The sequence below is a fragment of the Anarrhichthys ocellatus genome, unplaced genomic scaffold (assembly GCF_004355925.1).
Source record: "Anarrhichthys ocellatus isolate YVR2014 unplaced genomic scaffold, GSC_Weel_1.0 scaffold7, whole genome shotgun sequence".
Lineage (NCBI taxonomy): Eukaryota > Metazoa > Chordata > Actinopteri > Perciformes > Anarhichadidae > Anarrhichthys > Anarrhichthys ocellatus.
This window is the reverse complement of record NW_022280037.1, coordinates 10,429,874-10,453,385: the sequence shown is the minus strand read 5'-3', so window position 1 is coordinate 10,453,385 and position 23,512 is coordinate 10,429,874. Positions and strand designations below refer to the sequence as shown.

The window sequence follows — 23,512 nt, the reverse complement described above, 5'->3', positions numbered from 1 at the left end:
ATGCACGAAGAGTTTCCACCCATACTAGACATAAAAGATTTTTATGTCCTATGTAGTTTAGCACCAGTTGGGATTGTGAGTTTCATGAATCTTCCTTGTCTCCACTGTGTTTGTAGCCACTTGACAGCGAGAAAGACTCTGCTCTGGTGCTGCTCTGCTTCGGCCTGTGTGTGCTGGGGAGGAGAGCTCTGGGAACAGCTGCCCATCATATGTCCAGGTTATTTAGTAATCCTCATGATAATAAGTTAACCTTTTTATAATGCTGTGCCAAGAGAGAGTTCACTTATGTAGGCCAGACAGTGTAACACATGTAACGGAACAACCAGAATTATCTGGGACGTTCATGTCTTTGATGTTTCCTCTGTAACTTTTAAAAGCATAAAGAAGCATATTTTATTAGATAATTAATATGATGTAGTGTCTGTGCTCTGGATAAATGTATTTGCAAACCTTTTGAGTGAGAACAAAACTATATGTTCTCGATATCTTTCCATCACAGCAATCTGGAGTCTTTCCTTTATGGACTTCATGCACTATTTAAGGGAGATTTCCGCATCTCCTCCGTGCGGGACGAGTGGATCTTTGCAGACATGGAACTCCTCAGGAAAGTTGTGGTGCCTGGAATCCGAATGTCTCTCAAATTACACCAGGTGAGACGCTGCAGGTGTCATGTTGTCGATACCACATATCTTTGACCTCATTCTCTGTCAGATGTGGTCTGTAACACAATGTTGCACTTGTTCTTTTAGGACCACTTCACGTCCCCAGATGAGTACGATGAGCCGGCGGTTCTTTTCGAGGCCATCTCCTCCCACCAGCAGAACCTGGTCATCGCTCACGAGGGCGACCCAGCCTGGAGGAGCGCTGTGCTGTCCAACTCGCCATCGCTGCTCGCCCTGCGTCACGTCCTCGACGAGGGAACCAACGAGTACAAAATCATTATGCTAAATCGACGATACCTCAGCTTCCGTGTCATCAAGGTGAGAACTGCGGCAGATGAAGAATTAGCCTTTGATTCCTTGATTATTGCTGACACAATTACTTATGAGACCGTAACCTCTTGTGCTGCAGGTGAATAAAGAATGTGTCCGAGGCCTTTGGGCAGGGCAGCAGCAGGAGTTGGTGTTCCTGAGAAACAGAAACCCAGAGCGCGGGAGCATTCAGAACGCCAAGCAGGCTCTGCGAAACATGATCAATTCCTCTTGTGACCAGCCCATCGGATATCCCATCTATGTATCGCCGCTGACCACCTCCTACTGCAACTCGCACCCCCAGCTCGGACACATTCTCGGAGGCCCTATCAGCATCGGGAACATCCGAAACTTTGTTGTCAGCACCTGGCACAGGTCTGTTGGCGCTCTCAAAAACACAAACTAAGTGGTTGTTAATAATGTTGTTAAATAAGATTTTCACGCTAGAGCCGATTTGTGATCTGTTCGTGTTTTCTTTTTCTTTCTCTGTGTTTTCTAATCTGACTGTAGTTTATCAACGGATGATATTCAAATTATCTTCTTTTAGGTTACGGAAAGGCTGTGGTGCTGGCTGTAACAGTGGCGGGAACATCGAGGATTCCGATGCAGGGGGGATGTCCTGTGGCAGTGGGAATGGGACGGGGGGTGACTCTCAGCAGAGCTCAGTGTCGCAGGGTGGCACCTCCGGACCCGCCCCCTCTCATACTTACCAGCCGCACACACTGGGTGAGAACTAGCGAACCTGACAACCACTAATATTATGAATACTATGACGAATTCATATTTTTGAGTTCGGTTTTGAATTTCACCGGAGCTGCCTTTAAAATAAGAATTTAGATATACAGTAGTTATTTTAGTTTTTGATATGCACTTGGATGTGTAGTTTAGAAGATGAAGGTATGATAGGCAGGGAGGGTCTAGTATAGGGCACTATTGAGTTGCATTATGGGATATGTAGGATCCAGTGTTTTTGGAGCTTGACCCATACTAGTGACTGAAATCCAGGATATCTCGTCCACCTTACCATTTACAAAATCTGTCTCTCGTAAGTCCCCACATTTTATGAGATTGCGACACTAAATCAATCGGAGTTCTGCGTCTGACTTCACCACCCTGTGTCCAGGCACCAGTCAAAGTTCCCAGTCTGTCCAGTCGGGTTTGGTACGCCACTCTCCTGCTCGAGCCTCTGTTGCCAGCCAGTCATCCTCCTACCGCTACAGCAGCAGCCGTCACTCCTCCCTGCGCACCTCCACCACGGGCCTGGAGCCCTGCCGACGTTCCTCCACCAGCCAGCTGTCTCTGCGCACGCTCCCCACCTCCCTGCAGCTCCGGCTGGGCTCCACCTCTGACCCCTCCGCCTCCCTCTCCAGCCACAGCATCCCTCCCTGCAAACGCCACACGCTGGTGGGCCTCTTGGGCAACGACGGCATGTGCAGCACCGTGACCGATCCCCTCAGCCAGCATCATCACCATCATCACTACCCGCAACAACACCACCCCATGATCTCCACCGTGCGCAGAGATGACATCTCCTACAGAGTGCAGGTTGGTAGACATTATGTACAAATGAGCAGGAAAGAAATCATGTCCACATAACAGACAGTTAGCGAGTGAAATTTAGAAGCAGACTTTCAGTTTCACGCATTAATCTACATCAACAAAGTGTTTATTCTGTTTAGTCTTTCGGCCTCAGATCTTTAGCTCACAAACAGATAGACCTACCTGATATAAAAAAGGGCAACGCTTATATTATTGAATATATTTTCAACAACCATCACAATATAATCCTGTTAATGCACCTTATAAACTATTTAGTGACTATCAGCATGCTGACACACTAAACTGACACAATGAACATGCTAAAAATGATATTTGCTGATCATCAACATGCTTCCATCCTCATTGAGAGCATGTTAGCATGCTGATCTTAGCATTTAGCTGAAGTACAGCCTCACCGAGCCGCTAGCATGGCTGGAGACTCCTAATCTTGTTATGCATGTAATTTAAATATCGACCATTTATTGACTTTTAGAGCAAATCATCTTCTTCTTAAAACTCTGTAATTACATTAATACTTTACTGAAATGAGAATTTGTGACAAAAAGTAGAACTTTTACTCTTTACTGCTGATCTCGTTGCATGCCATGTCTTTCTGTCGCTCAATTTTCATTATTTTGATGGCATGTTGCCTTTTTTTTTTTTTTTTTTTTAACGTGGAGATAAATATATGGGGGGAGAGAGTGATATGACATGCAACAGGGGTCCTAAAGTTAGGGTCACGTCTTGACCACCAGGCTGCCAGGACATCTTAAAACAAAGTTTTAAAAGACATCAAAGCTAACGTATGAAGCATCTGCACTTGTTTCCATGCCTCTGAATTCGATGTTTTTAAAAAAACTGAATTGCATGTCAGTCATTTCTTTGACTGACGACCCTCAGTCCTGCTGTGACGTAAATATAATTCTTCCGTGGTGTCGCTCAGGTTGCGGATGTCGGTCAGGTGCTGGAGAACATCAACTTATCGAAGCGGAAGGAGCTGCAGTGGCCTGACGAGACGATGAGACTGAGGGCAGGACGGACCTGCTGGAGGGACTGGAGCCCCTTAGAGGGTATGGAAGGACATGTAAGTCTTCATCGGCAGCCTTATAATGCAAGTTAGATTTATGAACAAGCAAATATTGCTGTGTTTTTTCACATCCTGTCAGCTCACACTCTCACACTCTCTGACCTCTTATGCAATGACTGTGATTTTGCTTGTACTTGTGTCCTATTTGTTGGCGTGTAACACCCTCTGTGACCTACTTGCTCTGTAATAAACGCCTCATAAATTTGATTGGAGGATTCCTCTCACTAAGCCGCCTCCTCTGTTGCCCTCTGCAGGTGATTCACCGGTGGGTGCCTTGTAGCCGAGACCCAGCCAATCGCTCCCATATCGACAAGACCATCCTGCTGGTACAGGTGGAAGATAAGCTAGTGCCCATTATTGAGACTGGGGTCATTGAGTTGGGTGCAGAGGTTTGAGACAAGCAAGCACACGCATCACACAAACACAAACACACACACTTGTGTGTGAAGACGAAGCCAGACCTCCCTGGCTTTCAGCAGGACGCAGGAGCCTGCAGACAAACAGGAAATGGGAGCTCTCCCCCCTCCCCCGTTCCTTATCGCTGAGGGGGAAAGGAAGCCAGGGAAAAGTGCAAGCCGAGGCAGAGCATACGTTCATCCAACATCCTTTACTGCATCGACACACATTAATAATATCTGCCTTGATTTGCGTCTCAGAAATGCTGCATGACAGTAAACAACCCTTAAGTTAAGTTAGTTCTTGCTACTGGTAATTCATTTCTATGCATTTCAGACAATATTTTGTTGGCAATTCTGACAGTGCTGAGTGTAAAGAGCGTGTGGAGATTTTTTTGTGTTCCGTTTGTCTTTAAGTAATTTGCCAAAATAAGCCTGGTATTGAATATCTGCCGTGGTTTCACACATGTGAAAGCTGTTTTTCTTCTCTTTTTTCTTCGCTGCCAAGACTGCAGAGGAAGTTGTGATGCACAACAGATTGAAGTCAGAGACTTGACGTTGATGCGCTCAACAAACTCCTCTGGGTTTTTTTTTTTTGTCATTCCGTTTGGATTAGTTCAAGATTTGCAAGATTACTTTGCGCTAAAAAAAAACTTGCACTATAATTTTAGTTTTTTTTAATTTACAGTGATGCACTACACTCTTTAAATAATGTCACATTTTATTTATTACAGACTCTGAATGGCCATGGTTACCGATGCCTTGGGAAAGAAAAAAAATGCAATCATTCTGTTTTCAGCCATTTTTATTTTACTATTTTATGTTTGATAAACTTGAAAATAACTTTTTACTGTATATGATTATATATCTATATAAATATATATATTTACTCAAATATATATATATATAATGTCAATGTATAAAAGATTTTCTTTTCAATATTTATTACTGTGAACATGGTATTTACACTTTGTTACATCTTTTTTTTTCATTTTGAGACAAAGGTTAATGTATTAAGGACCATTGGTTGAAAACAAGATGCCGAATTTTTGATGGACTGTTTCACTATTTAACTTGATTCTTTTCTATATGGAGAAATAAAAGTTTGATTTATTGCCGACATCTTTAATGCGCCTCTTCTGATTGTTTGTGTATTTTTATTTAATTCTCCGAATTTTTTTTGGAGTCTAACCCACTAAATGAAAGGATACACAACCAGTGCACATGTAGCATTGTGTAAATATTTAGTAAATATACAAAATGTTGCAGGAGAGACCAAGTTTAAAGGTGCTAAATCTGAAATGTAAGGCATTAATATAGCAGCAAACCACTATTTGCTAAGTAAAAATGTAATGGAGTAATGTCTACCTGAGCAGAGAATGAAACCACTCTCCCTGTGTGTGTTGTTAACCAAGCTTTTCTGTGCTTTGTTTATGTAGCCGGTCCGGCTGCACGTGCACGTGAGTCCCTTTTTGTGTGCCCTACTGGCTAGCTTTTCGCTGCCGCTCTGCATTGCGCTCAAACGGCGGTTACAGCTGATGATGCCGACGGCGGTGTCATGGAAGCGTAACGCCGACCCTCTGTTTCCTCCTCAGGTCAACGCTGTTAACTCTGTCAACATTGTTGCTGTTGTTTGCACCGTTTGTGCTGCTAGCCACCGGCTCAGCCATCGGAGGCAATCCCTCAATCATACATTTGCTCAGAATTTGTAATTCAGCACCTTTTTAAAATGAATCTTGTGATTTGCAGGTGCAAGTGGTTTGGGATTTTATGGGTTACTTGCTGTAAAAGGTTATGGCAGAGTGAATCATATGTCCTAACCGCCTGCTTAAACAGGTTCGAAAGAATTGTGTAACATGCTGCAAAATGTGTCACATGCTGTTTGTGCGAATAATCTTCAGGAAAAATGACATTCATATACAGTATGTACTCGAGTCCTATCTGTAAGCTATTAAATAAATGTCGTGTAAGTATAAAGTAGCAAAAAATTTGAATACTCAAGAACAAGTAACTCAAAGTTGTACTTTAGTAAATGTAATTACATACCATACTGCATCAGACTGTTAGTAAGGGCAAAATGCATTGGTTTATTTCATAAGTAAACTTTGTTTGTTTAAAGAATAGATTGTTTTTCTTAGAAATTATAATCCATAGTAATCTAGTCAATCTATGTTTCACTTGAACCAGGAAATAGAGGAGCTCATACATGTTTTGTTGCTCTTCAACCACATGACTGTTTACAGTGACGCCCCGCCCCCGAGCCCTCTGATTGGCTGCTGCGCGAGAATTCCTATCGACTGTTTTTCCCGACGTCATATATAAATGTCCCACTGACTCCTGCTGAGGACTTTCACGTCAGTTCGTTGGCTGCTTTCTCTTTCGCACACCACAGCAAAGGAAAGGTAAACATGTCGTTCTCTGTTTGTAATTTACCCAGGATTAGTTCGGCGTATTATAATAATATTATTATATAATAGCTAGAACAGCTCCTTAAAAATACAGTGTTTTTTTTTAAGCTTGTTGGGCTACCAGCTAAGCTAGCTCTGTGCCGATAACATCACGTGACATCCAGGCAATCAGGTGGTGTGTTTGTGTTATTTCGTGCTTAGCTTTCGTTGTTTTGTTGCCACCGAACAGTCCAAAACAACCCGCTTTATTCTAACAGCGAATTTGACATTTGAGATATTTGAATCATCCCTGTCGTTCACTTGGGGACTTCGACAGAAGGCGAGGACATGTTGAACCAGGTCTTCTTCGCCCTGCTCGGCCTGAGCCTCGGGCTGGTAAACGCCTTCCCCTCGCAGGACCCAGACGGGGGCAAGAACTGGGTGGTTATCGTAGCTGGCTCCAATGGCTGGTACAACTACAGACACCAGGTGAGAGAGTGAAACTGCTCCCACAATCTCAATGCATGAACAAGTGCAAACTGTGCATGATGTGACGTTGCTATTTTTATCATTGTTTCTTGATAAGATCAACTTTCCTCTTAGATACTCAGTTTTTCCAGCAACTGACTTCTCCATATTGCTCTTTCTCGCTCTCAGGCTGATGCTTGCCATGCCTACCAGATTGTGCACAAGAATGGCATCCCGGATGAGCAGATAGTGGTCATGATGTACGATGACCTGGCAAAAAATGAGGAGTGAGTTGACATTTTTTGTTTCTTTGTCATACTGAGACTTCTTCTTTCCCCCGAAGTGTTCAAATCCACAATTGTATCGTAGTTCTATTATTTGTTGACCTTCATTCTTCCCTGTTTGCAAGTTAGTAGACTGTGCAAAGAAACGTCAGAGACTATACTGTACACCGTTCCTAAATGTGACACAGCACACACAATGTTTATGTATGCTGTGGTGCACGTTTCAGTTTAAAGTCCAATTACAGGATTTGAATCTCTAACTTTGCCATCAACATATTACTGTATATAACTGTTAAAGAGTTCCACAGTGTCTTAGATAGTGTTATATAGAGCTAAGCATTAAAGGTGATGAATAATGATGTCAGCTATGTATATTTCATTTAACGTCTGCTCATCTTCATGAGCTACATGATCCAAATACTGGAGTTCCTGGTTCAAAACTACTATGTGTATCGTCTTAAATTAGTGACATGAAGTGACCGTTTAGTCGGGAGGACGGGCCTCCTGAACTTGATTAGGTGTAATCTGCTAGAGAAAAGAGGTCTCACTCTGTCGGCGCTGTTGGAACAACAGGAACATTATGATTGTACAGAAATGTAACCGAGTGGAGTTTTGTAGCTGTGAGCCACACAATAATCGCACGCTCGTGTTGACATTTCTCGTGTCTCTGTGGCGTGTCGGCCCGGTGTGGTTCATCGTCAAGAGCAGCAGCACTCAGAGCAGGCAGCACTAACAGGCCGAGTTAAAGAGGTCCACCGAGAGGAGTCTCAAGGAACTCATTTCAGGGCTCCTCTCAGTGGATTGGAGTTAAATTACTGCCATGGTGACTGGGTGAAGGAGCAGTGGTGAAAGCAGACCCGTCAGTTTCGGTCAGAAATAGGATCACTGTTACACAACGTGACACGCAGCAGTGTTAGACGGCAATGATTGTCCACTTGCTCAGGAGCAATGTTGGCGGCTTTCTTGTAATGTAAAAAGTTGCTGGAATGTATGAAAAGGGTTCTATGTGTAGACCAAAGCTTAAGAGGGGAAACAACGTAAACTCTGCATGTTAACTATCTCAAATGGTTAAATAGAGCTGCAACTAAAAATATTCTTATCAATGTTACTTAGTTATTTTCTGTCCATATGCTGTTTGTACAGTACTAACATCTTATATGTGTGTGTGCAGAGAAGTTGCAGATAATGGATTATTTCCACTGCATGTTAATTTGATATTGATAACCAATGAAAGCTGTCAACTATTATTAGCCGTCTACACACTTTAGCGTTGTCCCATGAGTCCTTGCGTGAAACTCTTGTCATAATGTAGTCGGGTTGTAGAGAGAAGTCGTCCAACATTTATTGTTTAATATCTGTATTGTGCTCTTGCATGGCTTACAGGATTATCACATATTGGATTTGTGGTTTATAACTAACTATTCAAAGCGATGCAGGAAAGAGCGCAGCTTGCACGGTTACTCATACAGACTGCAGAAATCAAAGGCCACGGTGCACTTTCTCACACAATAGAGCCGCTGTTGTTGAGAGTAGCAGAAAACCTGAAGTGCTGTAGTTCTCATCAGATTCTGACATGATACCGGATGAATGATTCACCGATCAAGTGACAACGTGTTCTGTCAGCCTTTTTTAAACTTCCTTCTGCTTATCTGACTCATATTCTCTATTCCCAGAAACCCCACCCCTGGGATAGTGATCAACAGGCCGAATGGCACAGATGTGTACAAAGGAGTTCCTAAAGATTACACTGGAGACGTGAGTGCTTCAGTGCAAATAATTGTACAAATCAAAGCTCTGAAATGCATGTTTTTGATGTTGGAACAGATTTGTTTGGAGAGACTTTTTGATTTGTGTCGGGGTGTTCTCCTGCAGGATGTGACCCCACAAAACTTCCTGGCAGTGCTGAAGGGAGACTCCTCAAACGTCAAAGGTGGCTCTGGAAAGGTTTTGAAGAGGTGAAGTGATGGAATGAAACCAGTAGAGGCGTAGTGAGATCAGAGCAGCACAACACCTGCTTCATCAAGATACCGTTTCTAACTTTGCTCTATTTGTTTTGGCAGCGGCCCCAGCGACCACGTGTTTGTGTACTTTACCGACCACGGGGCGCCTGGTATTCTGGCCTTTCCCAATGATGACGTGAGCACTTTTTCGGCTTCCTGCTCTTGCTAATGTTCACTTCTGAGCTCACTGCACCAACCCAAAATGTTGTTGACTTTGTTTCATTTGATAGTTATCTCTTTGTTTTGTTTGCTTATGTATTTGAGCACAAATTTAACTTCTGATCAGTATTGTGACATTAAAAAAACCAATAAACTGATCAAGAGCAGCATAGCCTTTTACACTTTATGAGTATAGTTTAAACATGGTTTCCTGCAAATTTTCTATTTTATGTCGACTAAGAAATGAAGACTACAAAACCGAACAAACCGGGATGTGCACAAGTTTAACACATCTGTTTACCAATGCTGTCCTCTCTCTGCAGCTCACCGTGGACGATCTCCAAAGCACCATTACATACATGCACGAAAATAAGAAATACAAAAAGGTACGCAGCAACATTCTGTTGATTTTTAAATGAAAAATCGAATTGCATTGTTTTTGACTGACATTGCAATTTTCAATGAAAAACATATTAAACAGATTGTGGTGTGCTTTTTGAATGGATCTGTAACAAACAAAGATGTTTTTTTTTTTTAGTTTTTTTTTTTAAACCTGTAGAATATGATGTGTGGGCCCAAACATCTCTGCAGCACCACAGTATTTATTTAAAATGGTAGTTTGACAAACATTTCACTTCTAACAAATATTGCACCTCCTGCGATTTTAAAATGGCAGTAGGCCATATTGAGATTTTGATAACAGCCCTCGTGTTAACATGCCTACAGTATCTAGGTCAGTGATAAAAGGTGCATCAGGTGGTTGTGTGTCTGAGCTGTGAGAGCAGATCATATGACTGGTTTTTGTCCCCGCACACATCCACAGATGGTGTTGTACATCGAGGCCTGCGAGTCCGGCTCAATGATGGAACACCTGCCTGCTGACATTGACGGTGAGTTGAACTTTACCTCTTGAGACTCGCGTTCCAGTAAAACCAAGAGGTAATGAAGCGGCAGCGATCAACAGGAAGCGCCAGTCCATGAGCTACTTAAATCCTCAACAACATAACACTTGACTTTTCCTCGTGACCATTTCACTTTATCTATATTTGCTGAACTTTAAAAAAAGTAAAACTGCCAACAATCAAGAGTAAAAGCTCACGTGATTTATTGTTTTTAGCTTTCACCTCCTTTTTTATTTCATTCTTCGTCATGTCTGGGCTGAGCTCAGCACTGTGGTCTGGTTTGGGGACTTCACTTCAGTTTTTGACTCTTAGTCCTTTGGTGTGTCAGACAGTGCAGTCAGCATTATTGCCTGTGTTTGTCATGTGCTTGGCCTCATGTGACGAATCAAGGTTCTGGTGTTGTTACATCCCTTTTTTTTTACCGGACTTTCATCTGTAGTCTAAATCAGATATCTTTATATTTCTGGAACATAATCACTCTTTAACTTGCATTTACCTCTGAGTGAGTTCACAAACTGTCCTTCAGTTTCAGCAGACATGCGAGTTGTGTTTAGGTCTCTACAAAATACTACACAGCATAACATGAGAGTTTATATCTTTTTTTTTTTTCTTTTTTTTGTAGTGTACGCCACCACCGCCTCCAACTCGCACGAGTCCTCTTACGCCTGCTACTATGACGAGAAGAGGGACACGTACCTGGGAGACTGGTACAGTGTCAACTGGATGGAGGACTCCGATGTGGTGGGTGATGTGTCCCCCTGTTTTATGTCATACAAGTTATTACAATCTGGTTTAGCTTATGAAAATTGAGATGGAAAATCGTGCGTACACCGTGATGAATACAGGGCTTTTCCCGTGTCGGCTTCACAATAAGCTACCCCCATCGTATGCTTTTTAATGTTACCGAGCAGCAGAGGAATGTGTTTGGTTGTTTAGCAGTAACTTCTACAGCTTTGATACGAAGTAAACAGTGAGGCTGATATCAATTAGATACAATTACAAAAGGTATTGCTGAGTACAATCCCCTGAGCGTGTGAAGGTAATTTGAATCCCCGATACATAAACTATCAAAAACATGGTTTTATTCCGTGAACATCTTACAGATGTTAACTTTCACACATGGAGTGACATTTCATCTGCTTTCAGCTCTTACTTTTCAAGTGTTGGTTCAACTACCTTTAGTGCTCACATACAAACATAAAACTACATATTTAAATGCCTTCAGCAATTTACAGTTCAGCTGCTTTTCAGCTCCTCAATGATTTGCATGCAAAGATGTATAACATTTTAACTTGTTTGACTTTTATCAAAAGTAAGCAAGCTAAACTTTTGCCTTTTCTCGTTAACTTTTAATTCCTACATTTTTAATTGTAAGTTTACAACTTTGTTGTCGACTTATATTAAAGAGTACAATAGAAACTGAGACTCTATAAAGTCCATTAAAGGTTTGTTTACTTACTGTTCCAAACACCTGGTCTTAACGGGACAGGAAAAGGAAGTGGTGAACGTTTCCAACAGCAGCTACAGTAGAGTAGTAACTCCTGTGACCCCTCAATATACAAGCATCCCAAAACAGAAAGTGAATAATAAAACAATCAACAAACAACCGCTCTGTTTAGTCTGTGATTTTCTGAAAAATCTGAAAACCTGTTAATGGTAATGTTTTTGTCACATTGTGCTTCCAGGAGGACCTGACAAAAGAAACTTTGGTGAAGCAGTTCAAGATCGTAAAGAGCCACACAAACACCAGCCACGTCCAGCAGTTTGGAAACAAGGTGAGAGAAAGAATGAACACTGCTGAGGAGGGAACATGTCGACTTGGCTGTGATTTTTATGCCTCTTGCTGTGGGGTTTCCTGCTCATATTTAGATACTTATTTTGAGTTTCTTACTCTCTATACAGACGATGGCCCACATGAAGGTCATAGCGTTTCAGGGTAACCCCAAGGCCAGCAGCCAGACTGCTCCTCCGATGACCCTGCAGCCAGTTAAGAATCTGGATCTGACCCCGAGCCCTGACGTTCCTCTGGCCATCCTCAAGAGGAAGATGATGGCCTCCAATGACATCAGAGTTGCAAGAGGGCTGCTGATGGAGATCAACTCCCACCTCAAGGTGAAGATTGGCAGAGCGCTGTGGTGTTTCTGCTGTCGCAGCATGTCACGTGTTTCAGGTCCTCTGTGGAGGACTGTTCACGTCACGTAAATCTCATCTATCGTTGTGTGTGTGTTCAGGTCAGGGAGGTGCTGGCTGAGACTATGCGCCGGGTGGTTGAGAGGGTGACCGGCAACAAGCTCAAGGCCGACGAGGTTCTCAACGAGCGAGCCGAACTCTCCCAGCATCAGTGCTACAAGGCTGCAGTCGACCACTACAAGCACAACTGCTTCAACTGGCACAGAACTGAGGTAGAGCTGCACAGAAGGGTCACATTTAGAAAGTGTTTGTGGTTAACGTAACGGTGGACTGGTAGGGTATTTTCTTCTTTTTTTATATCCTACCCGTTCGCCCACAGCTAATACTTGTCAGCCTAATGAATGAGAAACTCTGGGTCGTAACTTGTTTACAAAATGTTCCCGTGTATGTGTTTATTCAGAAAAAAGGTTTCCTTTCCCCTTTCTCTGGAACTGTTTGACATTTGGAGCGCCACAAATGCGACAGGGGGGAATAAACTTTGGTCATTTACATTTCATTATCACCGACTGGGGGGACGTTTCTTTGACACGTGTGATGTCCTCTTGTGTTTCAGTATGAATACGCTCTGAGACATCTGTACGCTCTGGTGAACCTGTGTGAGAGAGGATACTCTGCAGACCGGTAAGCGCCACTTCCCACTGAACAAACTAGTTTATTAACCTGCCTAGTTTAGGCAAGAAGTAATGTGATAGTGGTTCAATCTGTATAAAACTACATACAATTCTAAGACGCAAAGGAATACTTAGTTATTTGTCCTTAATATTTGATACTGAAACCCATTGTGTTGTTGGTCTGCAGCATCCAGCTCGCCATGGACTCAGTGTGTCATTACAGCAAGTAAAAATCCATGAACGTCTCCCATCAAACTGCTTCTTCCACGTGTCATGGCCCGGGAAGGCGGAGCTTCTCTTTGCACTGCTAAAGAACCAATCTGTCGTGGAGTTGACGTTATTGTTTTGTCAACACACTAACACGTTTCTTTTTTTACTTGTGATGTTTTTTTGATTTTACTGAGAACTTTTAAACTTGTTTTATGATGAGTTTGCACTATCACTGTGAAAGGCTTGTGGATGATATTATACTGCTTTTGATTATTTTTAGAATGTAGGATTGACAATTATAGCATGAAATTCATGTTAATTTATTTTGCTCATAGCTGTATTTGTGGTATGGACCACCTGGCATGAATGGTTGATTGAGATGTAAAGGACGTCCCACTGATGTTGAATGTTTCTTGAACTTCAAGAGACTTTGTAACACAGGAATCTTGAAATAAATCGGAAAGACCAAAACTGCTATAAAAATTAAAAGACTTGTGAAACTTTTTTCTCTCTGTGACCATTCAGCACGTTTTTTTTATATTTGTTAATATCACGTTTTTGGGATAATATTACACTTGGTGAGATGCTTGCTGTTATTAAAAGACTAAGTGTGGACTCCTGTCTGACGGGCAGTTAGACCCACATGGACCTCCTTTAGCATAAACCACTGTCAGCTTTATCAGAGCATGTTTTAACAGCTGCTACGTTTTACAGAATATTTCTCTGTGAGAAAAGATTTTAAGAATATTTAGCATCTGAATCTTTGCCCACATTGCCCTCTTCTTCCTTCCCATTAGACTGTATGATGCCTTGATTACGTCCTAGCTGATTACATGTAACTATACCTAAAATAAAATACACACAGGGCCTCCTGTGATTGGCTGGTATTAATGTTAAAAAACATCCATGTCAGAGAATTTGACACTGCAAATTCTTGATGTAAATGCCAAAAGTACTTTGACTTAAATTCAGTTTGAGTGATAATGTGCATAACCAACAGAATTAACAAGATGCATATTTAATTAATGTGAAAATGGTTTATCCTGTGAAGTATCTCATCTACTGGATTAATTGGCTCATGCACAGACATTCATGGTTCACAGGCAAGAAATCCTATTGACTTTGATGATCCCCTGACTTCTCCTCTAGCGCCACCATGAGGTGCACATGACCAGTTACTTGCAAACCCAATTACATTATCTACTGTCATTAGTCCCTGTGCCACCGTTTGTCTGACTGGTTTAGATCGATTTTTAGTTATCGAATGAATTGACAGATAGTACAGCATCACAGATGTCAAAAAATAAATGCGTTAAATAATAAAACTCCACGTGAAGTAATGAAATTGCGCTATCTAGTGGATAGTTTCTGATTTCTGAATCTTACAATTTAAAAAAAGTATGATGAAGCTGAATTGAATTTGTGTGGAGGTTCTTTATTTGGATTTTCTCTTTTATTGATGTCCGGCTGTATTATTCTGCCCCTTTGTTAATTATTACGGCCTTTCATTATTTTACTATTTATTATATTTGCCTTTTAATTACCTACAATGTGTATATGTTCATTTGTATTTGACTTCACATCAAGTCCCTCAATTCACTCAAAATATGTTTTGCCTATAGTTATAACACTTTGACGTTTGAGCCTAATTAAAAAATGCACATTCATAGGTTTCTGTGATTATTTTTTAATTAAGAAAAAGGAGTATTTTAAAGATTTTTATTTTGTAGCTTTTTTGTGTGGAAAAGAAACACACAATATACAGATCATATTTATTAAAATATGTCTAGAGGTGATGTTAATATCATTTGTTAGTTTTTATCATTACATTTATCATTTAGCATAGCTAGCCAATACCCTCTACAGTATTTCCACCGCTGACTAACTGTTACGGTTGAGATGGTCACCCTACCAGGACGGGATGGGCCTCCCTCCTGTAGCTAGCTGTTCTTTGCCTGACGGTAATATATCTATGAACTTTCAAATATCCACTGTTTTCTTTTGAAATTTGATTGTTAACTTTATTTGATCAAGAAAGTGGATAATGTGGTATTTGAAATTGAATGGGATTATATACAAGACATTAGCTTCGAATTTTAGGAAGGCAAGAATCTCTGATACCCAATTCCGTGGAAGCCGTCCTGGTAGGGAGGTGGCCTCGTTTAGGACCCGCCCTCTACTTCCCACCCACGTCATAAAACAGGAAGGTAACTTGGCCGTAACCCGTCCTGGTAGAATGAAAACACGACAGACCGTAGAAAAGCGTAACTAGCAGACAGACTATAGCGATACATCACTCAAAGAACATTAAACGGCTGGTCGTGTTTAACGGCTTTGTTAGTTTCCAACTGCTTTCACGAGTGAAACAGGCTTTTTAGCTCGCTACGTTAGCTTGTTTGCTAACTTTAACATAAATCCGGATTGAGATTCTTCCACAGCTGGCTAGGTTGCGCAAGACGTCTATCAAGTCCTCTCGTTTATTTAACACTTCAACATGGGATCCAGAGCGTCCACGTTACTCCGAGAAGAGGAAATTGAAGAAATTAAGAAGGAGACTGGCTGTAAGTTGAACTTGGACTAATGGTGGTGGAGATCATAAGTGTGAGATATGTTGCCTTTCACTGTAACGTTACTTAACCAGCTACTTGTTAAGCCTAATATTTCTTCAGTGAAACCCATAAACCACGTACTTAAAGGAACTTAATCAAAAAGCATATATAGCAGGACTCTCTACTGTCTAACAGGGAAAGAGTGCACACACACACAAGCTCTGAATATGACTCCTGGAAGTGTAATGAGGGCTAGTATTTGGGTGAAAAGAGTTATTTTTGACTGAAGCGATGAATGCCTGTTATCTTCTGGTGATCTGGACTTGTTTGGTGTCCTCCCCACAGTCTCACACAGTCAGATCACTCGCCTGTACAGCCGCTTCACTAGTCTGGATAAAGGAGAAAACGGCACCCTCAGGTAAGCAGTAACACAACCACCACTGTGAGAATAAAGACGTTAAACAGCCAGTTGCTGAGGCTGATTAGTTCTGGTTACACTTGACAGGTAACCAGACAAGACATTGTATTTATATAATCTATTCTGGAGGACAGATTGGGTAGTTACATGTCTGAAGTGATTGCATTTTGGAAAAACCTTTCTTGTGTGGGTTGTGATCCAAAGCAGTTCAGTGGTAGATCAAACATGTTGATTATCTCAATTAAAGCTTTGCAAAATTGTCTTAAACAAAGACGAATGTACTATTTGAATAGAAATTCAATGGGGCAGCGACACTGCATTGTCATTAAATAGCGTTGTCAGCCACAATGTGTTAGGAAGTCACTCACTCTCAGATGGGGATTGATGATTAAATCTTTATTATCTGAGCGCATTGAGATTTTGAAGTTGAGACCTCAGTGTGACATTTCAATGGTTTGTGATTAACCTCTGGCTCTTCCATTAGTCTGGACAAAACAAACAATGGGTAAAGAAAAAGGTAATCATTAAAGCTGCTAAAATATTTGTTTCGAACTTTGTGTCGCACAGCCCTCCGATCTGGCCTCGGGGGTTTATTTGCATATCGGTCTCCAGGGTAAACCAGAAATACATCCCTCTCTGGATTCAGGGAAGTCGTTCTTTTGAAAGACGTTGTGTTTACACATCACACGTTCTTGGTTCTGCTTGTTCTTGCTCCGGTGTTTTCAGTCACAGCACACGGTCAGGTGACCTTCTTATCCTCCATTAGTTGCCACAATAGTGAGATTTTACAGATATCCTCGCTGACCAACTTCCGTTATTCCCAGCCAAAACTATTTTCAAAAATGTTTGTGCCATCCTGTTTTCTGTTCTTCTTCTCCTGTTTTCATATTTCAAATCAAGTCAGGTTTTAAAGAATAACGAGGACATTGCTGCATGAGCTTTGTACCGTATTGCATCTTTTTAAGGTTGACCACAGTGTGAAATCTGTATTCATTTGTGGTATTGTCCTAAATTTACAATATCTAAGTGTGTTGTAATCTCATATCGCCTCATGTCTGCAGTCGAGAAGATTTCCAGAGGATCCCGGAGTTGGCCATCAATCCGCTGGGAGACCGGATTATCAACGCGTTCTTTCCTGAGGCGTGAGTCGTCCCTGTTGTTGCGCTGCTGTCTTTGAAGATCTTGTTTTTTTTCGCAGGAGTTTGCATTATTGGTTTGAGTCACAACCACCACAAATCTGAGCGAGGCCACCGGGCTTTTCTGTTGTGGCTGTCTGACTGCAGACTTTTTCTGCCAATCCTGTGTTTATGGGGGAAACAAATCAACTCTTTTTTTGACCACCGCAGGTTCCTTCTCTATATTCTGCAGTTTGTTTTTGCTGTTTTATCATTCTGAAAGTTGAAAACCAGATGTTTCCAAATTTATCATTAAAATCCCAAAAAGTCAGATGTGTAGGCATCTTATTTGAACCGTGGCTTATAGATGTGTTCTTGTTCCTCTGGTTTTGGGTTGTTTGCTTCAGAACAACTTGAGGATAGAGGTGGGGAGAGTGTCTAACTCTCTAATATGGTGTTAGGTTTCGACCAGTTTGAGCTTTCATTGTGTTGCCACAGCAGCTAGAATGAAAAGGCAATCTGAGCCGCGACAAACTTTGTAGCAGATCCTTTTTTTCCTCTGCTTTAATGGGCTGTGTTATAATATTCTGTGTCTCTGGTTTTTAGAGAGGACCAGGTGAACTTCAGGGGCTTCATGCGGACCTTGGCTCACTTCAGACCAATCGAGGACAACGACAAGAGCAAGAACGTGGCTGTCAGCGAGCCACTCAACAGCAGGACAAACAAGCTGCTGTGTGAGTGTAGAGCTCTCTCACACGCGGGCGTGTCTGGGCTGAGCCGGTGACCAGTGTCGTGAACATTCACCGGATTTAATCGTGAGATTAACGCTGTCTGACATGGCTTGTACATTTCTATTCTATTCTATTCTTCCAGTTGCTTTCCGTCTGTATGACCTGGACAGAGATGACAAAATCTCTCGGGATGAGCTGCTGCAGGTGAGTGGTTTGGTTTGTCATGTAAATAAGATGCTGAGTCACGGTACGGTTTGTGGAAACAACGTGTTCACGCAATCGGAAAATCAGCCAGATGCCTCTGAAAATACTTGCTATTCAGTCTATGTTTAACAAAGGAACAATGCTATTGTGCAGCATGTCAGAATGCTCCGTAGAGAGAGGGATTTGTGCCGGTAATGATGCGATATCTTAACTACAGGTTGATTCTTCCCAGACAGACTAATATCCTGTATTTGGTCTCTGGCCGTGTTATTTGTTGTCCCTCTGTGAAGCCGTTTCGGTGACATTGTGCGACCTGTAATTGCTCTAAGCTCGGAGTTAAATGACTCAGACGGATCTCTTGTTTTGCGCAAAACACCTCAGTGTGTCAGTGTGAGCCTCCAACGCTCTAAACGTGCAGCTCGCAGTACTGCTGCCTGTTCTTCAGTAAATATGTGTTCGCTGTGTTTATGATCGTGTAATTCATACAGTCATGTGTGGCTCCTGCTTTACTATAACTACAAATTATCTTGCACCAGCACCATATTGTTTGTGCAAACATCACGACTATTGTTTAATCTTTGCCAGCATTCATTAACCATGAAGAGACTTGTTGTTCATGCCTTCCAGGTCTTGCGGATGATGGTTGGTGTAAACATTTCAGACGAGCAGCTCGGCAGCATTGCCGATAGGACCATACAGGAGGCTGACACCAACGGAGACAACTCCATTTCCTTCAGTGAATTCATCAAGGCAAGTCGTGTGACATTTTACAGAGAACAGGACAGAACTTTTCTGCATAGTTACAACACACACGGGATGAATTCTTTGAGGTTCATCTAAGCGTTGGTTTTCATTATTTTGAGCACACGTTTCTTAATTTGTGAGTCAAATGGATTTAAATATTGAAACTGATTCCACATCCTGATACTGTTATTCCCCCCAAAGTGCATGCTTAATGTTTTGTGTGTTTGAGTTAATATTTAGCTAAATGTTTTTCAGCCGATGTTGAGCTATGTTTGAACCTGACTGTGTCTATTACACATTACAGATCATGGAAATATGTTTAGTATCTAAACTTACTCTTTTTGATTGTTTCCTCAGGTCTTGGAGAAGGTGGACGTGGAACAGAAAATGAGCATCCGGTTCCTACATTAAATAAACTTTTATTATTGTTATTATTTTGGTTAGAGCTTCAACATATCGGTTGATTTCAGAACACGGCCTCATGCAGCTTGTCATAGCCCACACTACGAGAACACACCGTCAGACCGAGCGTTGGGTAGATCATGTTACAGATCTGGAGGTTGTGCTTCTGCACTGCTCTGTCAACAAAGGGGAACGTTTCGTGCCTTGGGTTGTTCTATGCAATATGAATCTTTTTTTCCTCAATCATGGAGCATTATTTATTAGAAAACGTTTAGAGGGTCCCAGTTAGTACCACTGCTGTTCCACTTTTCACATGGATTTGACAGTACGGTACATTAAAGCTTTTTGCTATTGCAGTGAGTACGTTTATTTTAGGTTTAATCATGCGGTTTAATGGATAGATGGCACAGGATGTGTCCTCCGTATGAATATGCAATGGCTCAAAGTGAAACTTATTAGATGTTTGATTCCACTTCTAAACAGACAGTGTTTTTTTTTTTTTTTTGGACTTGTGGCAGAGCAAGTCAGACCAGAGCAAGTGGAGATCTGCTCCACAGATGTTTGTGTGTAACTCACTGAAGTGCTGTGGCTTTGGTTCCCCTTTTATAAGTTATTATCTCAACTGTAAACCAGAACCTATCGCCGAGTTTGTGTATTTTTATTTTTCATAGGGGTTAACGTAGCTACTGCCAATAGATTGTAATTACCTGTTTCAATTGTTGGACTCGAACCAAAGTGAGTTTTACCCTCTTTCAACCACTGATTCATCACGTGTGTGGTGATGATTAAAGAACTCCGTGTTCAGTTCAAAACTGTGGCGTTAAGAAGATTTCACAAAAACTGCAGCTATCTCTTTGGCTAGTGTGTGTTTCTTCCCTAGCACCTGTTCTTACTCATTTGCTGAATGGTCTCGCTAGGATTCAGCTGCCACCGTGTCCTGCTTTCCAGATTGAGTCTTAAAGCCCTGGCTAACAGTGTCGGGCCCTGTGAGGGAGTTTGTGCTGTGGATTAGTTAGTTTGTAGACTTAGAACAGGTAACCCCATGATAACGTGCTATGGTTCTATATATCTGATCAGTTTTCCTGTGGCGAAGGAAAGTGTGTGTTGATGTATGCACTGCTTCAATATTTGTCTGGCTGTTTCTTTTCCCATCGAATAGTTCCAGAGATAAAAAAAAAAAAAAAAAAAGAATCTAATGCTTTAAAATATATATTTTCTGTACAGGCTAGTGTACATGAACTGTGCAAATGGCTGACCCTTTAATCTTTAATGTGAGTTTGTTAAATCATTAGAAGATCACCTTCCAGCAGCTGAGTGCAGGAAATACATGGTGACCATTTTATTAATCATTATGTGATTATCAATCAGATATGATTCACACGTTATGTGACGTTGGTCTAGGTATTATCAAAGTGATTCATAAATTTGATTTGAATAAATGATGTGCCATGCTTAATTTGTGTCAATTCATTGGTGAAGTGGTTGTTTTTAACCTTCTGGTTTTAATTTAGTCCTTAGTCTCTATGAACACTTATCTTAGGCCCAGGTTAAAGTAAACTAGGGCTAACGATGACGGGCTGACTTGGGCTACAATGTGTGCTTTCCTTTGTTACCACACCTATTCTCATAAGAGATGATGTACTTAATACTCTGTAATACCCTGCTGTTACTGGCTAGTTAACTTTGCAAAGTTTAATTTTACATGAAGAAAAAAAAACAAAATTAGAACAGGGTTGCAACTGGCAGATATTTCCATTATTAAGTGTTTTGTCAGTAAACATCAGAAAGGTGTTGGGAGAAATAGTCCAAGATATTAATTTTATTATTAGGTTTATACAGTTTAGCTTTATGAATAATAAAAGCTACATAAATATACAAAATATATATTCGGTTGATGCTAATCAATCAAAACAAGCTAGTTAATTGTTTCAGTGTTAACTCAACTAGCCCAGTTAGCTAGACCACCTAGCATAGCATTAACAGACCTCTAACTATACCTTAATAATTTACTCTTTAAAGGGCTCTACTTCAGAATTTGTGTTTTTAATGCTTATATACATTCTGGGTTTGATACCCACACACTAACCTACAGTTAAAATAATTAAATAATGCCTTTCTTAATTATTCTGGTCATACTTGTGCTGTCAGTTGGCGGCAGTAAACGCACCACAAAGCTGATTGGTAAATGTCAGACGTAATGAAGAAGTACATCCGGGGCGGGCTTTTCAGTTTGATTGACAGGTCATCGGCACAATCGTAACGCTCTTCCGTTGGCTGGTAGTAGCAGAGCGAAAATGGCGTAGGGTGGAGGGTGTGCGGAGACTGAGGGGACGAGGGGAACCTTCTCCTCTCCGGGACGCAGGGAGGGAGAAAAAGAGAGACCTTCTCCGTGGTTTATCGGTGTATTCTTCTCTAAATGTGTCCTCACCGGGCGCGGCCCCGAAACCCGGCGTACGTCCAGTTTGGGAGAGCTGAATGTGTCACCGTAGAAGAAGAAACCCCTCTGGCTTTTATTTACCGTTGTGAGCTGCAGCAGCTCGAACCCCAGTGGAAATACCTCTGCATCATTTCGGACCAAGGTCAGTGCTCTTCAGTCATAGCCGGACCCTTTCTGCACATTTTCCTTGTTTTGGGAATTGGCAATGTATTTTAAAAAAAGAAAGGAAAATTCACTCCTATATTAAATATGCATTTTGCTAATCGAATAATTACTAGTCACAACAATCAGTATCTACAAAAATTAGACAATGTTTTTTTTAGGCTGTAAATTAGAGCTGTTTATTGAGAAATAAGCAGATTTCTAGATGATATTATTAATATAATCTTGTCTTTCAGCTGCTCATCTTTAGAAGCGACTGATTCAAATTATATAAATTCTATAATAATGAAATTACGTGTACATTTTTATTCTAGGATGGCTTTTTCCAGGCAATGCAGTTGTGAAACCAGCCAAAGCCCCGATTGGAAGAGCGTCTCCCTTCAAATTAGCACCATCGACGGATCACTTCCACGACCACCCAGACCTCTGGAGGTAAAGGATGAGGAGTCATTGTGAAGATGAGCCCCTTGGGCTTTTGGGACACGGGTGCCCTCCTTCCTGCTGTTGCTGGGACATTGGCCCCGTCTCCTCCACAGCATCCCCCCCCCCCCCCCCCCCCCCTGTTTCTGCCACGCGATCATCAGTCAGGACATCTGCCAAGATCTAGTCTGACCTCCATCTGCACACTCTGACTACGTGTATATGCAGCCAAAGGCTCAGTTCTCAGTGTGATGGACTGAAAGTCTCCATTATTTTGGGCATTTTCAGTCAGATCTGCGTTAGACTGTAATCTGGCTGTATGTAAACGTAGTCACTGATGCTTCCTAAATAGTAAAAAGATCCCCACCCGCTTTGTAATTAGATCAAAGCAGTTTGATAATGAACAAACTGCTGGGAAGAGAGTAAAGACACAAGATACTGTAGCGAAGATCAAGGCCTGTGATGAAATTAGACTCATAGGATGTGTTTTTTGTTTTTTGGGGTGGGGGTGGGGGGGGGGTTTGCACTACCTCATCGCCATCAGTGCAAGTAACTTAATGGTTGTCAAGCGCCACAGCAGTTAAATGTTGTCCTGGATATATTTAGTTTTAGAGGGTTAATAAGTGAGGTTGTTGACCGGTGAATAGACGGCCGAGCAGCCCAGAAGCACATGATGCGTACTGTCATGTACTGTAACTACAAGCATTATGAAGACTCACTCAGACTGAGCTGTCCTATGCATCTGTTCTAAAGGAAGGTCACGATGTAGTATTTCTACTCCACGCTCCCATTTTTGCATTTCGGTGCTCTCCTTTTGTCAAGTCTGCAGGTTTATTCACAAATTTAAGGTCGAGACAGAATTAGAAATATTCCCCTTGTGACTTTATCCTTGATGTCACTAAACTTTGGCATTTTGCAGTGTTTAAAGTTAGTCTTTTATTCTGAAAGTCCAGTTTTCTTCCCTCACTGTTTTCTTCATTTTGTCTTTCCGCCCCATGACTTACTTTTATTTAGTCTTTCTCAGTGGATTTGTTCTCATATTGTTCTTTTCCTTTTCAACATGAGCTCTCATATCAGACACGGATGAACATTATTTAAACGCTGCAGGTAGAGACAGACTTCACCAT

At 41.5% G+C, this 23,512-nt stretch overlaps 3 protein-coding genes across 6 annotated transcripts in view; all 3 read left to right on the top strand.

Moving 5' to 3' along the window:
- pcnx1 (pecanex 1) overlaps window positions 1-4,825 on the top strand; it is a 31,863-nt gene extending 27,038 nt beyond the window's left edge. For all 4 annotated transcript variants that reach the window (XM_031847285.1, XM_031847284.1, XM_031847283.1 and 1 more), the window contains 8 exons: window positions 117-217; window positions 500-650; window positions 750-980; window positions 1,072-1,346; window positions 1,519-1,697; window positions 2,095-2,516; window positions 3,454-3,594; window positions 3,852-4,825. In XM_031847285.1, coding sequence (XP_031703145.1) covers window positions 117-217; window positions 500-650; window positions 750-980; window positions 1,072-1,346; window positions 1,519-1,697; window positions 2,095-2,516; window positions 3,454-3,594; window positions 3,852-3,992 — 1,641 coding nt within the window. In that variant the 3' untranslated portion in view covers window positions 3,993-4,825. The remainder of the gene's footprint in view (window positions 1-116; window positions 218-499; window positions 651-749; window positions 981-1,071; window positions 1,347-1,518; window positions 1,698-2,094; window positions 2,517-3,453; window positions 3,595-3,851) is intronic.
- A 1,462-nt stretch (window positions 4,826-6,287) lies between these two features.
- On the top strand, window positions 6,288-13,703 carry lgmn (legumain). Its single transcript, XM_031847393.1, has 14 exons — window positions 6,288-6,394; window positions 6,717-6,868; window positions 7,037-7,134; window positions 8,805-8,886; window positions 9,004-9,086; window positions 9,192-9,267; window positions 9,614-9,676; window positions 10,114-10,180; window positions 10,815-10,933; window positions 11,878-11,967; window positions 12,095-12,304; window positions 12,424-12,594; window positions 12,936-13,003; window positions 13,181-13,703. Exons 2-14 carry the CDS (start codon window positions 6,728-6,730, stop codon window positions 13,221-13,223), a joined length of 1,311 nt encoding a protein of 436 aa, XP_031703253.1. The 5' UTR covers window positions 6,288-6,394; window positions 6,717-6,727; the 3' UTR covers window positions 13,224-13,703.
- A 1,699-nt stretch (window positions 13,704-15,402) lies between these two features.
- On the top strand, window positions 15,403-20,822 carry chp1 (calcineurin-like EF-hand protein 1). The gene is made up of 7 exons (XM_031847430.1): window positions 15,403-15,764; window positions 16,098-16,170; window positions 17,232-17,312; window positions 17,892-18,019; window positions 18,159-18,220; window positions 18,848-18,970; window positions 19,322-20,822. Exons 1-7 carry the CDS (start codon window positions 15,698-15,700, stop codon window positions 19,373-19,375), a joined length of 588 nt encoding a protein of 195 aa, XP_031703290.1. The 5' UTR covers window positions 15,403-15,697; the 3' UTR covers window positions 19,376-20,822.
- Window positions 20,823-23,512: the final 2,690 nt, after the last annotated feature.